General features: G+C 50.1%; 1 protein-coding gene across 9 annotated transcripts in view; it reads left to right on the forward strand.

Moving 5' to 3' along the window:
* The window catches only part of ACIN1 (apoptotic chromatin condensation inducer 1), a 35474-nt gene that overhangs the window by 18072 nt on the left and 3362 nt on the right, over positions 1-14040 (forward strand). For 4 of the 9 annotated variants that reach the window (XM_075531294.1, XM_075531300.1, XM_075531298.1 and 1 more), the window contains 5 exons: positions 111-226; positions 8481-8622; positions 12004-12046; positions 12863-12996; positions 13094-13246. In XM_075531294.1, coding sequence (XP_075387409.1) covers positions 111-226; positions 8481-8622; positions 12004-12046; positions 12863-12996; positions 13094-13246 — 588 coding nt within the window. Of the gene's footprint in view, positions 1-110; positions 227-6664; positions 6822-7036; positions 7137-8480; positions 8623-12003; positions 12047-12862; positions 12997-13093; positions 13247-14040 lie in introns of those variants that run through there. The other 5 variants (XM_075531302.1, XM_075531296.1, XM_075531295.1 and 2 more) reach the window with 5 other exon arrangements.

Below are 14040 nucleotides of genomic sequence, written 5' to 3' on the forward strand. Positions count from 1 at the left end.
ATAAGCTCTTGTGCGTCCTTCTGTGCCGTTTTCCAGGTCCAGGGTAAAGAAAAGGAGATGCAATCAAATTGAAATGCTTTGGTATGTTTGTTTTCATTATCTCCTGACAGGGGAGCCCAAAGAAGTGTGAAGCTGAAGAGGCAGAGCCACCAGCTGCTCTACAGCCCCAAACCTCAGAGACTCAGACCCCTCAGCAGCCAGGATCAGAAAGGATTCCGCACGCTGTGTAAGTGACATCTCTCAACTGGGGTCTAGTAAGGAGCTAGGAGTGAGGGCAATTCTTTGCTCCCCTAGGACTCTGAGTAAGCAGTTCTAGTTTCCTTTTAAAACAAAAACGTAGAGCTTTATCTGGACGAAAGCTAGACTTCTATTACTATGTTGGGAGCAACTACCAGAAGCTCTCGAGATAGATTGAAAAGTGGTGGTGAGGGTAGAAGCAAACTCACATCTGGGCGCATCTGACCAAAACAGTCGACTCCCTTACGGTACAGCCTCCGGCTTCCAAACTCATTGTGAGAGAGTTGACTCAGCATACTAAAGTATTTCTGAACTCCCAGCTCCCAGTTTAACTGAGCCCAGGAAAGCCGGCAAATAAGGGATGTTGACAAGTTTATCAGGACGGGCACAGCACCGTGCTTGTTGCCACATTATTACCTCGTCTTTGGTAAGCATAGCCTATCCTCGTTAGGAAGCATGCAGAAAGCCACAAGTTTATTCCTGGGCCCCTAAGATCCTTTGATAGTCTTTACCAACTTTGTAATTATTACAGGTTTTTAAATCTTCTTATTCAATCTTAAATACTTCTGTATCAGGTTAAATTTATAATTGAACAAATTATTGTCATTATTCTGAGCCAGGTCATAAAACTAAGAAGCCACCCCAGGCTTCAAAGTCTCCTTATGAAGCTTCCAGTGGGAACTGAGCACAGCATCGCGGAAATAAGATTGCTTGGCTTGTGGACATTACAAAATTCTGAATTTTGTTGGAAGATATCCTCTGTAGACAGTTGATTTACTTTCAGTTGTTTCCTCCTCCTTTTCATGTCATGTAAACAATAGCAGAGTCATCCCACTGCTGTTGAGTCCATGCCAACTGCTCGTGCCCCTGTCAGACAGAGTAAGGCTGCTCCACAGGGTTTCAGAGGCCCAGCACTGCAGCAGTGAGTCACCAGGGCTCCTTGACCACTCCTGCTGCCATTCGAATAGCAGTCTCATAGCTCACACCTTTCTCTAGACGGTCTGCAGGGTGCGGGGAGGTGACGTGACGGATCTCATTTCCTGTGGTCTTCATGTTTTTAATGGTGTTAACTTAGTTTTTCCCTGGGCTTGACCCTCCCTCTTTTCTGTTCTCACCGTCTTGCCTCTGCTGCCACCCTGTGGGCCATTCTATTATTTGTCCTAAAGCCAAGAGTTTGTTCATGTCCTTCAAAAAGCTTCCCTTTTCCCCATAGTGGGTGGGTGGGTACATTATTCTTTGGAGAGGGGTTTTCTTCTAGGAGCATAAAGTGAACACTCAGCGGATTCTGGAAGGTGTCCAGGATACCCCAGCTACACCATCGATGAGGAATTGGGCTGACATCTTCCCTTCCATTTGCATCAGCCAGAGCTATGGCCTGCCCATTCTCCCTCCCTCTCTCCCCCTCCCCAATCCTAGGGCAGTATAGCATTGCCCTTTGTGTAACCCCCGTGTCACAGGAGTGTTAGCAACCTGATACTAATTGGGCCTGAGGTCTCTTACGGACCTTGAGAAACCAGTAATTTTCTGAAAAACACTTTTCTAGCACCAAAATTCTGTGGGTCTATGAGATCCTAATGGAAAGGCTCTTAATGCTTAACCACCTTTGTTTAGGGACTTTCCCAATAAGGCCGAAGCAATTGACGCTTGGAGTGATGCTCATGAGTTGCTTAACGTCCACAGTACATCTCTAAAAATGAGGATGCTTTGTGATAAGGATGTTGTGCAAACATATACAGGCAGTCTGGCTTAGGAGCAGACTTCCATGAAGACTGCCACATTGCACTGAAAGTCTGAGTTAACATAGATTCAGTGATTTATGGTAACAGACGCACACACTTTGTGATGCTCATAAACAGATTATGAGGTTTGGAAGTGTTCAGTGTCTGATAAGCATAGAAAGGGAAAATATGTACTACATTTGACTCAACCTATGTATCTGTTCTGACTGACCTGTAAAAATGACTTAAAGACAGACTTGGGGATGAATCCAGTTCCATAACCCAGGGGTTGCCGTAGAACTGAATGAGACCACGGATATACGTAGATGGTTGGGTGCTGCCCAAACAGGTGCTGTGTAGCACATGGCTGTACAGTTTTCCGCCCCCGGGTAAAGGTGGCTGTGGTCTTCATTTTATGATTAAGGTAATCTAGTCACATTGATTTTTCACAAGGTGATAACCTTGGGCAAATACAAAAATATGCCCCTTGACCTTAGGCCAGCTTCAGGGGAGTGATGTAAAGTGTGTAAAGACAAGCTGAGCTCCGAAGTTGCTTGCACATAACTCCTCTTACCTGCTTTCCCTCTCTTTACCTGCCAGACGGTGAGGTCAGCACCTAGCCAAAGGACATACCCAAAGGCCTAAACTTAGGTACATGAATCTTTGAGAAGAGAAGTTTGCCGAGTGGGCCCAACCATATTAAAAGGGAAAGACCATTTGTGGTTTAATCTTGGTTTTCCTGTCTATCTCTACAAAAAGTAGAAGGCCTTAAAAGCCAGCAGTGATCGATGTCCACGTAGTAAAGACTTAGGGGCTAAAATAAGAGTGTACGCCAAGGACCTCTCATCACCTGGAAGAAATGGCCTAACTGTTTGCTGTGCTTGCTTGTCAATCCTCTCTGATTCTGCTTGTCCCCCGAGGGATGCTAGGTGTCTGAGGTAAGGAGCAGGTATCCGTGAGCCCTCTGTCATATTCAGTGGGAGCCCTGCCACGGTTCTCGCAGCAGGAAATAATGGTGCTACTCTCGCTATGTTTTTAGAAAATAACCGGCAAAGGGAAGGTGGGGGGAGGGAATCTTCATGTGGACATCTGCATCACTCAGCAGTAGTTGGACAACCCTTGTAACAGGCAATAGGGTTTGTCCTTTTGCCTATGTAGGAGGAAAGAAATTATTCTTCAAGCCAATATGACATCGTAACTGACAATCCCCAGGAGCCTACAATGTCCATATCCCAAAGGAATCATGCTGAAAAAGTCGGATTTCTTATCAGTAGTTTGCTCCCTGAGAAAAAGGTACCAAAGCACAAACACCCCGAAGCAAACTGTCCTTGGCTATCTTGGAACGTGCATGCATGCTCTTAAGGATATTCTGTAGTTAAAGCTCACTGCCTAAGAGTAGTCAGCACTCATGATTTTTTTATTGAATTTTTACTTGATTTCGTTAGCTCCTCGTGATTTTGCAGAATAACTACAATTTCAGCATATATGCCTATGGACATTGGTGTTTTATTCATATTAAAATATGAACTATAATGTGATGTTATTAACCTCCAACTAGTTCAAGTACTAACCTTTTCTTCTGGGCTGGACTGTTTAATAATGACCAGAACTCTTCCCTTAGGGTGCACTTCCATGCATTTTATTCAAATATATTAGCCATTGTTCCGTAAAACCTTACAAGGTATGGGAGATGCCATTTGTCTAAAAGGGACTACAGAGAAAAGCTGTGAGGGACTATGACATGTAGCCAACAAGACTTTGGGACTAACTGCAAGTCGTTGGCATATGTTCTCTTTTGAGCTAAGTTAAAGGAATTCCTCATTTTATCTCCCACAGAATAAACTCTAGGAGATTCCTGGGTCTTAAGGAATGGGTAGTGGGGAAGTAGGAGGTACACACTTGCTATGTCTTAAGGTCAGGGAGAACATGGGGATTTTTTTTAATTCTGAAAATTAAAAAAATTTTAATTCTGGAAATTAAAAAAATTCTCCTTCCAAGAAAACTACTTCTGGGGAGCTGAGAGTATTTCAGGACATTTGAGCAGGGGACATTATTTGAAACTGTTCAAAGGTAACAGTCTCTGTGGGGATTCTACCCACCCTCACACACAGACTTAACTGGGAGGAAAAGAGTATGGCTTTGAGCTCAGCCAAGTAGGTAGTGTCTACTTTTTAACCCATAATGGCACCTTAATACGGAAGTTTTTATCGAGTATTTCTTGTGTCAGGCCCTGTGCTAAGAGCCAAGGGCGGCAGTCTCTGCCTCCGAAGAGCTCTTGGAGGCAGAGGGTGGAGAGCGAGCCAACCAGCAAGTGTTGTAAGGAAAGGTGGGAGCACTCACTGTCGGAGCACCATATCCCCAGTCACTGGATGCCTTGACCTTAGAGAACAGTGCCCTCTGAGAAGGCACTCCAGAGGTGGCATCCAGTGCGGTGGCATTCCTTATTTATGCATTCCTGCATGTCCTCACCTTTACTGGACATTGTCCAAGGCAGACTGAGTGCCAGCATTCATTCAAGCATACTATGCCAGACGCTGGGCATGAGGCTAGATGTTACCCTCCCTTCACAGATTCAGAAGGAAACAGGAACAGAGGCTTGCCCACTATCAGACAGCGTGTGGGTGATGGCCGGGCTGGGATGCAGCAAACTGACGCCAGAGCCCTCCTCTTGTTTCACTGTTCAGTATTCTGCATACCCACTTAAAACCCACCGTTTTAGCCATGCCAAGGCCCTCGCACTGGATTACAGCATTCCTTCCGATAGGAGCGTGTCAAATAGAAAGGTGACTACATTAGCCTGCGTTTGGCATGTAGGTTTCAGTTTTTTGACAGCAGTTGGGGGGGGGTGCGGCGAGTTTTGACTGAAAGCTCTGATATTATCAATGAAATCCTGGACTTTTTGTTTTCTCAGCAGTTTGTCTTTGTGTGAACCCTCTGGTGTCACTTGACTGTAAAAGCCATTGTGTGGCTACCAAGTAGGCATTCTGAGCATATTTTTAAGGCCTAGTGTCTGCCTCTGCAGTCAGGGATGCAGAGGGCCATGGCCATGGCCATGGCCATGGCCAAGGCTGACTTCCTTTGACTTCTCTCATGCCAGGAGGGAGAGGTCAGACATGCCGCCACCTTCCGTCTGTGACCTGTTCTGACTCCTGCCGTCCCTCCCAGAGCACTCCTCCTCTGCAGCACTGGGTCTTTCATTGCATTGGCCACATGGAACTCACAGACGGTACTCACAATGATGGGGCTTATAGGAGAGAGCAGGTCACAGGTCAGGATCAATAAGCTGTCAGGATACAGTCACTGGTCCGTCCGTGTCTGCACCTCTTCTCAGCCAGCAGCCAACTCCCTCAGGCCCTCGCATAGGGTCCCTTGTCCTCTCCCTCCTTGGACCAGGAAGCCTACCTGTCACTCTGCTTCCTAGCCCTTCCCATAATCTCTTGGCACTGCTCCTGCTCTGTCTCCTGGTTTCCTGGCCTCAGCCTCTGGTCTTAGCCTGGCTCTTTTGCCCTGCCCTGGTCCACCATGTCGTGGCCTCAGTGCCTCTGGTACCAGCCTCCACCACTGGTTTTCTTCCAGTGGTCCTGGGACTTTTGTGTCCTTGCTTCTGAGACGGCTCATGCTCAGAGGAATGGATTTGATGGAGGTCTGGTTTTTGTCTTTCCAGTTGACCATTCCCCCAAGGAAGCAAAGGGTGAGGATTTGCTTCACACCCACTAAGGTGGAGACTTAGTCCCATCTCAGGCCTGTCTACTGGCAGGGCAGAGCTCCCTCTCTCTAAAAATGATAGCCATTGGCATGGAAGCCAGGATTGTTGATAATATGTCACAAGGGGCTATGTCTAAAAGGGAGGGCCACATTTATTGACTCTATCTCAACTTGCACTTCACATTTGACCTGGTGACACAGTACCTGAGTCCTCATCCATTTCTGCCCAGCAGATGCTTCCCCCCATTGCCCTTCTTGCTTCCAGTGGCTTCCGAAGCCTCCACTTTATCCTTGGAGTTCTTGCTCCAAGAAGTGGCCTTTGTGCCTCAAGGTCCCCACGCCCTGTTTATCCTTTTCCTTCGGACACGCCAATGAACCCCTGGGGCAAGGTGACCTTATTAAAGACTGTATGAAACAAAGTTGTCTGTCATCTCTCCCCCACCCCACCCTCCAATTCCTACTGGTACCTTTCAGAGGAAGCTTCCCTTGTTTCCCTTCATCTTCCCTGGAGGAAGAGCAGGTGGAAGCAGTAGCATGTGATCTGTGCCAATTGCCAGGGTGAACAGCCAGGTGCTACAGTAGGGGGTTGTCCAGTTCCCACCCCCACCTTGTCCCAGGCCTGGCTGCTTGGGCGGTGGGCCATAAAAGTTGCTCGTGCCCCTCCCTCTATCCTCTTCCTCCTCTAATGCATTTTTACTCTCAGCTCTGCTGCTCCTTCCTCTTATTCTCTGGAATCTTCCAGGCAAGCAGCTGTAACTTTGTGCGCCCTGCCCACCCAGCCCCCTTCCCCTGCCTCCCTGGAAGACCTGGAGAGAGCACCTTCTCCCTGTGGAGGTAGGCCTCAGTAGCTGTTGTAACTTGAGAAAAGCAGGAAAAAGGCCAGGCCAATTGAGCCAGCAGTCTGCTCCCTGAGGCCTGCCAGAGCCGAGCCGCGCTCGTTCCACTCCCTCCCTCCCTGCTCTTTCCCCTCCCCTGCTGCAGTAGGGCCCTCCCCCATCCGCGCACAGGGGCTGCTGGGTAAGTGGCAAGATGGCTCCTCTGCATGTCTCCGGCTGATCGCTGCCGCTCCGCCAGTACAATAGAGCCAGCCACTACCAGCAGCCTGGCCCTCCTCCTCCTCCTCCTCCAGAGAGACCAGTCCGGCCGAGCTCGGGGTTTGCCGTGAGGACTTAACGCTTATCTCTTAAAAGCCAGATCTATTTTAGCCTCCCCTCACCACCAACACCTCCCCTGCCATTTACCATTTTTTTTGGATTCCCCAGTTACTTCATCTCGATTTTCTCACTCTGGATCCGGGGGGCTGGGGAGGAGGTGGTTGGGTCTTGGAACAAGGAGGGTGTTTTTTATGTTGGGTGTTTTTTTTGTTTTTTTTTTAGGATTTTTTTTGTTTGGTTTGTTATTTCTTCCATTCCAGAAAGGGATAAACAGCACTTCCAGGGGGAGGAAAAAAATCATGTTATCAGAAAGCAAAGAAGGGTGAGAGCTTCACATTTCCACGTCCCCCTTCCCCCATCGCTCTAGCCCCTCATCTTCCTGCTGCCCCTGGCTCCATTCCGCCTTTCGTTGGGGTTGGTTTTTAGTCACTCTGCTTCCCCCCTTTGTCCTTGCTGCCGGATTTCTAATTGGCCCCACTTGCCCTCTCTGTGGGAAATCGGTGCTTGGTGGTTCAGCCGGTTCTAGAGATTTTAGGCCGTTGACTCATTGGTTTCTGTGGGGGCCCGTTAGCTGGGGGCACAGTTCCGATTGTCCCTTCCCCCCTTCCCGTGCATCCTTCCCTGGCTGCTCCAGGAAGACTGCTCTGACCTCTGAGCGTCTGCCCGTCTCGAATGCTGGGTTTTGTGGCGGTGGTTATCTGCCTGGGGAGGCTTGGCTTCCCCTCGGCTGAAGCTTAGGCCCTGGTCATCTTGATTTAATTTTTCCCCAGTATTTGGGTGGGGGTGGGGTGGGGAGAAGTTATGGATGAAGACAGGAAAAGACGGAAGGTAGTTTATCTGAAGTGAATCTCTGGAACTCTGCCTGAAACGGAAGCTAACTTGTGTGATTGAGAGAGCAGAGCGAGTGGGTTCCGTATGCCGCCGGGGAGGGGGAATAGATGGGGCGGGGGTGGGTTATCCTGACTGGGAGGCTTACTGGAAGTATTTCTTGGAAGGAGGGAGTGGGAGAATCGGAATGAAAGCTGAATATAGAGGTTCTTACCTCTCTGCGATGGTCAACGTGGCCAGATTATTCTGTGGGCGCTCAGCTCTCTTTGGAAGCCAGGGGTCCTTGCTGAAACGGGAACCTTCAGCAGCCTCCCTTTACCCCCCTGCGCCCCCCCACCCCATCTTCTGGCCTTCCTAGGCAGCTGGTTAAAGTCACGGTTGTGTTCCTTTGCCACAGCCATGACCATACTTGATCATCTTTTTAGGAAATCAGGACTTCCTTAAGATTCTAAAGCAATTTTACAAGAGAAAGTTGTAGCCAGGGGCTGGGTTGTGGGTCAGGAGGGGCCCTTACATGGGCTTGTTTCTCATCCTCTAAGAGCACTCTTGTGAGTTACCTCGAGCACTTGAAATCCGTCCCCACATGTAACTAGCTCCTGCCAGGGGGTGTGGTTTTGGTGACCCGTGCTTTTTTTTTCCCCCAGGGAAAATGGTTTCCCACTGTTCCTGTGGGGGATTATGGAATTTTCAGTCTGACCTGAAAAGCCAGCCAGCCCCCAATTCCACCCAAATGATGAGGCATGGGGGTAGTTTGATCACCTAAAAGCTAACGTCTTGTTCTCTCTTCCCCTTGGTTCTTCCCTGCCCTTCCCTCTGGACCTCTCCTCCCACTTGTCAGTGAGGAGAAGGAGGAAGTGAACATGGACACAGCTGAAAACAGAGCTGAAAATGAGGTGCCAGAGCCCCCGATGCCCACTGCAGATCCAGGCGGCAGTGATGAGCGCCCCGAGGGGGGTGCGGAGGATGAGGAGAAGAAAGAGGTAACTATCCAAGCCGCCTGCCGGGCCGGGCGGGCAGGGAAGCCACAGGGGACAGCAAGGGTTCCCTCTCAACGCTGGGGGAAAGGTCAGAGGAGGGGTAGGAGCAGCAGAGCAGGCCGCGGGAGAAGTCGCTGGTTTAGCAAGGGCGACTCCTCACGATAAGGGGTTATTCTCCTTTTATTTGGGGACAGTGGGTGTGGAGTAGTATAGTCTCGTCTCTCTCCGCCTCACTTCACCTCACCTCCTAGAACTTTGTAACTGATTGAGAAGCCTGTAGACCTCTCTGAAGACCCAGGCCCAGCTTGCCCAGCTGTCTCCTTGAGCTCGACGGGTGGCTATTGCTGTAGCTTTCCCTCCTTTTTAAAAGCCTAATGGAGCTCAGCGCCACCTCGTGGCTTTTGATGGTTCTCTCTGGACTAGCCATGTTGAGGAATTTGTGCTCCTCGTCTGCCCCCCAGTGGTCACCTTGCAAAGATGTAGCTACCTAGAAGCCAGGGTCGGGGGCGATCCAGAAGGCCTCGTTTTTGACCACCTGTGTCCTGCACCCAACCAGAGCCAGCAAAGTCTTCTTGGCTCTTAGATACACAAAGAAATAGATTGGTTGGGGAGTGGGGTGATGGGTGGGAGGGGCTGTTGTGTGTGTAGCCTTTCTCTGGTGTGTGTTGCGGGGGTGGGGGCCGGTGAAAGTGATTTGATGTGCAGAATATTATTTATTACAAGGTCCTTCTTCCCCGTAAAACTTTGTCCAAGTACCTCATGTACGATAATCCGCCCGTAAAATATAACCCTGCCCAACTGGCCAATCGCTGATGCCGCCTCTACCTCTGGACCCACCCGCTGCTACTGAGCTACCCAATCAGAGCCGAGTCTGCTATCCAGGTGTCTTGGCCAGAGGGGGGCATGTATGCGCTCCTGTGATGGGCCCCCTTTGCTTCCCTGTCTTGCTTACATCAGGGGGCCAAGAAGAGCGCTGTTGTGGAGAGACTTGTATTGAGAAAGCAAAAAAAAAACTTGGAGTGGGGTGGACTTGCTGATATCATCTCCCTACTTGGGACACCCCCAAGAAGAGCTGTGTCAGTGCTGGGGCGCCTGGCCACATACCCTTGCCCTTTGAGGACTGTGGGTTGCCTTGTTTGCTACGGACTGTTGGAATCCCTGTCTAGAGCACCAAGAGCTCCCAAAGAGTCCCTGTGGTGATGACCGACCCTGCCATGCTGTACCGTGCCGAGTGGGCTTCTCGACAGACGCAGTGACGGCTAGGAGCCCTGCACCAGTCCAGGGCCTGAGCCCCAGGGACCTGACGCTGGTGACAGCCCAGCCTGGGTGTCGCCACTTGCTCATCAAATGGACTCTCCTCTGGTCCCTGTGGTACGTGGTGAAGGGCCACACGTTGGTTGCTCCAACTTCTCCATCTGGAACCGCCGAGGTCTCCGCTGGAGTCCCTGAGGAGGTGGCACACGCAACTCTCAGAAGAAAAGTATTCTGACCTTGCTGATTTCGTGCCAGGTCCTGGGGTTGCCCACCTGCTACCCCAGGCTGCATTCATCAGAGACTCCCATGATCCCACTCGGTGAGAGGATCTCCTGACCAGTTAACAGGCAGAGGAGAAAGGGACTCTGGAGCCATCACCTGGATTCCAAGTATCAGGTGATGCTTATGCTGCACCTTGAACACTGGTGGACATACGGGCCAGCTTGCCTCTCACAACTAAAGGCAAGGATCATGCCTGCAACTTAAAGGCCATCTCATCAGGGACTGCAAGATGATGCCCCTCCAGGGCCGGGACTGATCTCGCTCCCCCTTCCCCCCTGTATCCCTGGTTGAGCCTTGGCCACCACCAGTGAACTGTCTTGACATCAAGGAAACTGGGCAGCGTCCCCCCACACGTTTCCCTCCCGCCCCCCCTGCGCCCCTGGGAGGACTCTGGCAATGCCGTGCTGACCACCACGCCGTGCGCCCACCTTTTTTGCCAACCCAACCCCCCACCAATTGCACAGCGCCTAGCAGGGAGGGCTCATTCTGATTGGACCGTCGGTTGACTAGATACAGTACACAGTGAGGTGCGATTGGCTGAACTGAAGATCCCAGGTGTGAGATGGTACCTGGAACATTTGTCATATTCCTAGTTTATTTTCTTTCTTTTCTTTTTCTTTCTTTTTTTTTATTCCTTTGTATCTTTAATTTTTTTCTTTCTCTTATTTTACTGATTTCTTAATTGGATTTATTTATTTGGTTCATGTTTTTCCTGTTTTAATTAAGATCTTTTTTTCTCTCTCTCTCTCTCTCTCTCACTCTCTCACTAACTTACCCATCGAGAGCAGCCCAGCCTAGGGGCCAGGCTGGCCCTTAGCAGAGACCAAGGAGACTTGGTTAGATGACACACAAATAGGGCGGGGGGAGGGGGGAGGGAAAAGAGCTCCTACCCTACCCTTTAGAAAAGGTAGTAGGGTGGTCTTAGTTTTTCCAGAAATAAGCACTTGAACATAAAAGTTTCTATCCCTTTTCTCCCCTTCTCTCCCACTTTTTGCTCTGTCCCTAGTCTTTCTCCCATTGAGTGGGACTTGCCCCCAAAGTGCCTTATGGCCCTTGGTATAGTCCTAAGTCAAGATCTGACTGGAGCGCAGTCTCAGCCAGAGCTGGGGGAGTTGGTTGCAAGGCTGAGAAACTCCCTGGGTACAGTCTGCCTTTGCTAAGGACACGCCTTTCCTCGGGCCGTGGCTCAGGAGCCTCCTCTCCAGTGGGTGTGGTGCTGCCCATTTCCACAATGAGGGTGAGCATCTGAGCAGTTGACAAGCAGTTGCCCAAGTGACTCCGTGTCACTGTAAGTGGAAGGCAGGCTGGGCCTAGAGAAAAGGAGAGGGTTGCTTTGTTTAAGTTGCCACCCCGAAGTAGTGTTCCAGATTTCCTCATGTCAGCCAGAAGGGGCCCAGGAGGCTAGACAACCGAATCCTCGGCCTGGCTCCCTGGGCTTCACAGCCGCTGGGCCTACAGAGGCAGAGGAAGAGAGGGTCTGGGCCACCCAGATGCAGGCCTGGGAGGCTCCCTACTGGTTCTGCCCGCTTATTTCTGGCTCTGCCCGCTTATTTCTGGTTAAGCTAATACACAGCTTGTGGTATGGACTAGATGAGCTTTCCCTGCTGTGATGTTTAGTTTAGTTTTTTTGTGTTTTGTTTTGTTTTGGTTTTTTCCCCTCTAACTTGCATTGATTCCGCTTCGTTTTTGCTGTTTGCCGCTTCTGTTTTGGTCTCTGTTTGTCTCTTGTGTCTCTCTCTGTGTCTTTGGAGCCTATGCTAAGACCGTCCCATCTAACCGCCTCCCCCCCTCTCTGTGGGGTGTGTCTCTTTCTCTTTTTTTTTTTTCTCCCTTTTCTTCTCCCTACAGAGCTCGATGCCCAAGTCATTCAAGAGGAAGATCTCTGTTGTCTGTAAGTCTACCCTACGCCCCTTAGAAGGTCAGGGAATGCCATTAAAAGCAGGTTCCTACAGAGACAGGTGCCTCTTTGCTCTGTCTCTCTGGAGTTGCCCTTTCTCACCCTGCCCCTCCCCCAGACAGTCTGCATCATCTTGGCATATGCAGGGTTCCATTTGAAATTCAAAACTTAAAAATGTATTCTGTATCCTGTGTAGCCTCAGTCAGATTTCTTTCTTCCAACTAACTGGGATGAGTTCTAGTTGTTGACAGTGTTCTTCCTCCATCCCAGACGAAGTTACCCTGTCAGACAGGCACACATTCAGAGCCAGGAGTCACTGTGAGGGACTCCTCTGTAATTATGGGGGGGTTCTTAGGGTTTACTTTTTTCCAGGAGAGCACCTTACACCTCAGACAGTGGCATTTTTAAGAGATCTTTCCAGGAAATAAATGATTTTAGGTTGTCACAAATGCACTGAAGTTAATTGTCAATATGTAAAAATTAATGTAAAGAATGGCCACAGGACAATCATTTTAATTTTGCTTAGATGTTAATAATCATACAGTTGTCTTGCTGTGGTTCCCGTTCCCTCAGTCTGTCTTTCCCAGTCCCATTAGGTCTTATCAGCCACTGAAAGTGACCATCAGTCCAGAACTGTCTCGGGTCATTTTATTGTTAGTTCTGAAGCCATGATTCCCCCGTCTTCAAATAGTTTCTTCAGTTAGCCTTTAACTAAAACTGCCCCGCAGGCTGCCAGGTGGGTGTTAGGATGGGAACCAGCAAGAGTGCCCCAGGCTATCTCTAACAGCTGAATCCTATTTTGGGGGACAGCAGCTACCAAGGGTGTGCCAGCTGGAAACAGTGACACAGAGGGGGGCCAGCCTGGTCGGAAGCGCCGTTGGGGAGCCAGTACCGCAGCCACCCAGAAGAAACCTTCCATCAGCATCACCACTGAATCGCTCAAGGTGAGGTGGGAGGAGCCAGGGATGGGAGGATGAGGCATGTTCCGGTGGGAGTGGGCATGGGCCCAGTGTAACGGGGTGGGGGGTATCTGTGTCCCAGAGCCTCATCCCCGACATCAAACCGCTGGCGGGGCAGGAGGCTGTTGTGGATCTTCATGCTGACGATTCCCGCCTATCTGAGGACGAGAGTGAGCGCAATGGTGATGACGGGACCCATGACAAGGGACTGAAGATATGCCGGACTGTCACCCAGGTGAGGCCTCTGCACTCCCTCCCTATTGGGGGTTGGGGGCCGTTGTCCATGGACGTAGATCCGGCAGCTGAGGAAGCAAGGCAAGAGTCCTTGTAAAGGAAGTCGCCCAGCTGCAGAGGGCTAGTTAATTGACCCCTAAGCTCTAAGGTGGTCTTGTGCCTTTTCAGGAAATAGCCGACTATCAAACCCCACCTGCTGCCTGTTGTAAGCACACTTATACTGAAACAGCCACACATGTACTTACCCTCGTCTGTGGCTGTTTACAAGGAGTCCAGTGGGAAGCTTTGGGCTGCTAACTGAAAGGTCAGCAGTTCAAACCAACCAGCCTCTCCAAGGGAGAAAGATGAGTCTGTGCTCCCATAAAGATTTACCAAGACTCAAAGCCTGTGTCAGCTTGTTCTGGGTCAGAATTCACTCCGTGGCTGGGGGTGGGCTTTTATTGTGGCTCCTAGAGGTGGTGTCGTAGGTTATGTCTTGGGCTCCTTTCTCTGGACAAGATTTACAGCCTCAGAAACCCGATGGAACACTTCTGCTCTGTCTTACAGAGTTGGCCTGGGGCAGAACCCATGTTGTTTGTTTTTCACTACATCAGTATAATGTAGTTGCAACCGAGGCTCATTAAAGCCTAAGGCGTTTACTGTCTTGCTCTTTATGGAAAATGTTTGCTGGCTCCTGGGTTCGTTGTCTTCAGGGCAAAGCTGGAGCGCTCGCGATTCCAGGGTCTGGGAGAAGAGCACTCAATAGAAATCTCTGCCCTCAAGAAGAGGATGCGAGCTCGGGGTTTAACATGGGAC

The sequence above is a fragment of the Tenrec ecaudatus genome, chromosome 14, assembly GCF_050624435.1.
Source record: "Tenrec ecaudatus isolate mTenEca1 chromosome 14, mTenEca1.hap1, whole genome shotgun sequence".
Lineage (NCBI taxonomy): Eukaryota > Metazoa > Chordata > Mammalia > Afrosoricida > Tenrecidae > Tenrec > Tenrec ecaudatus.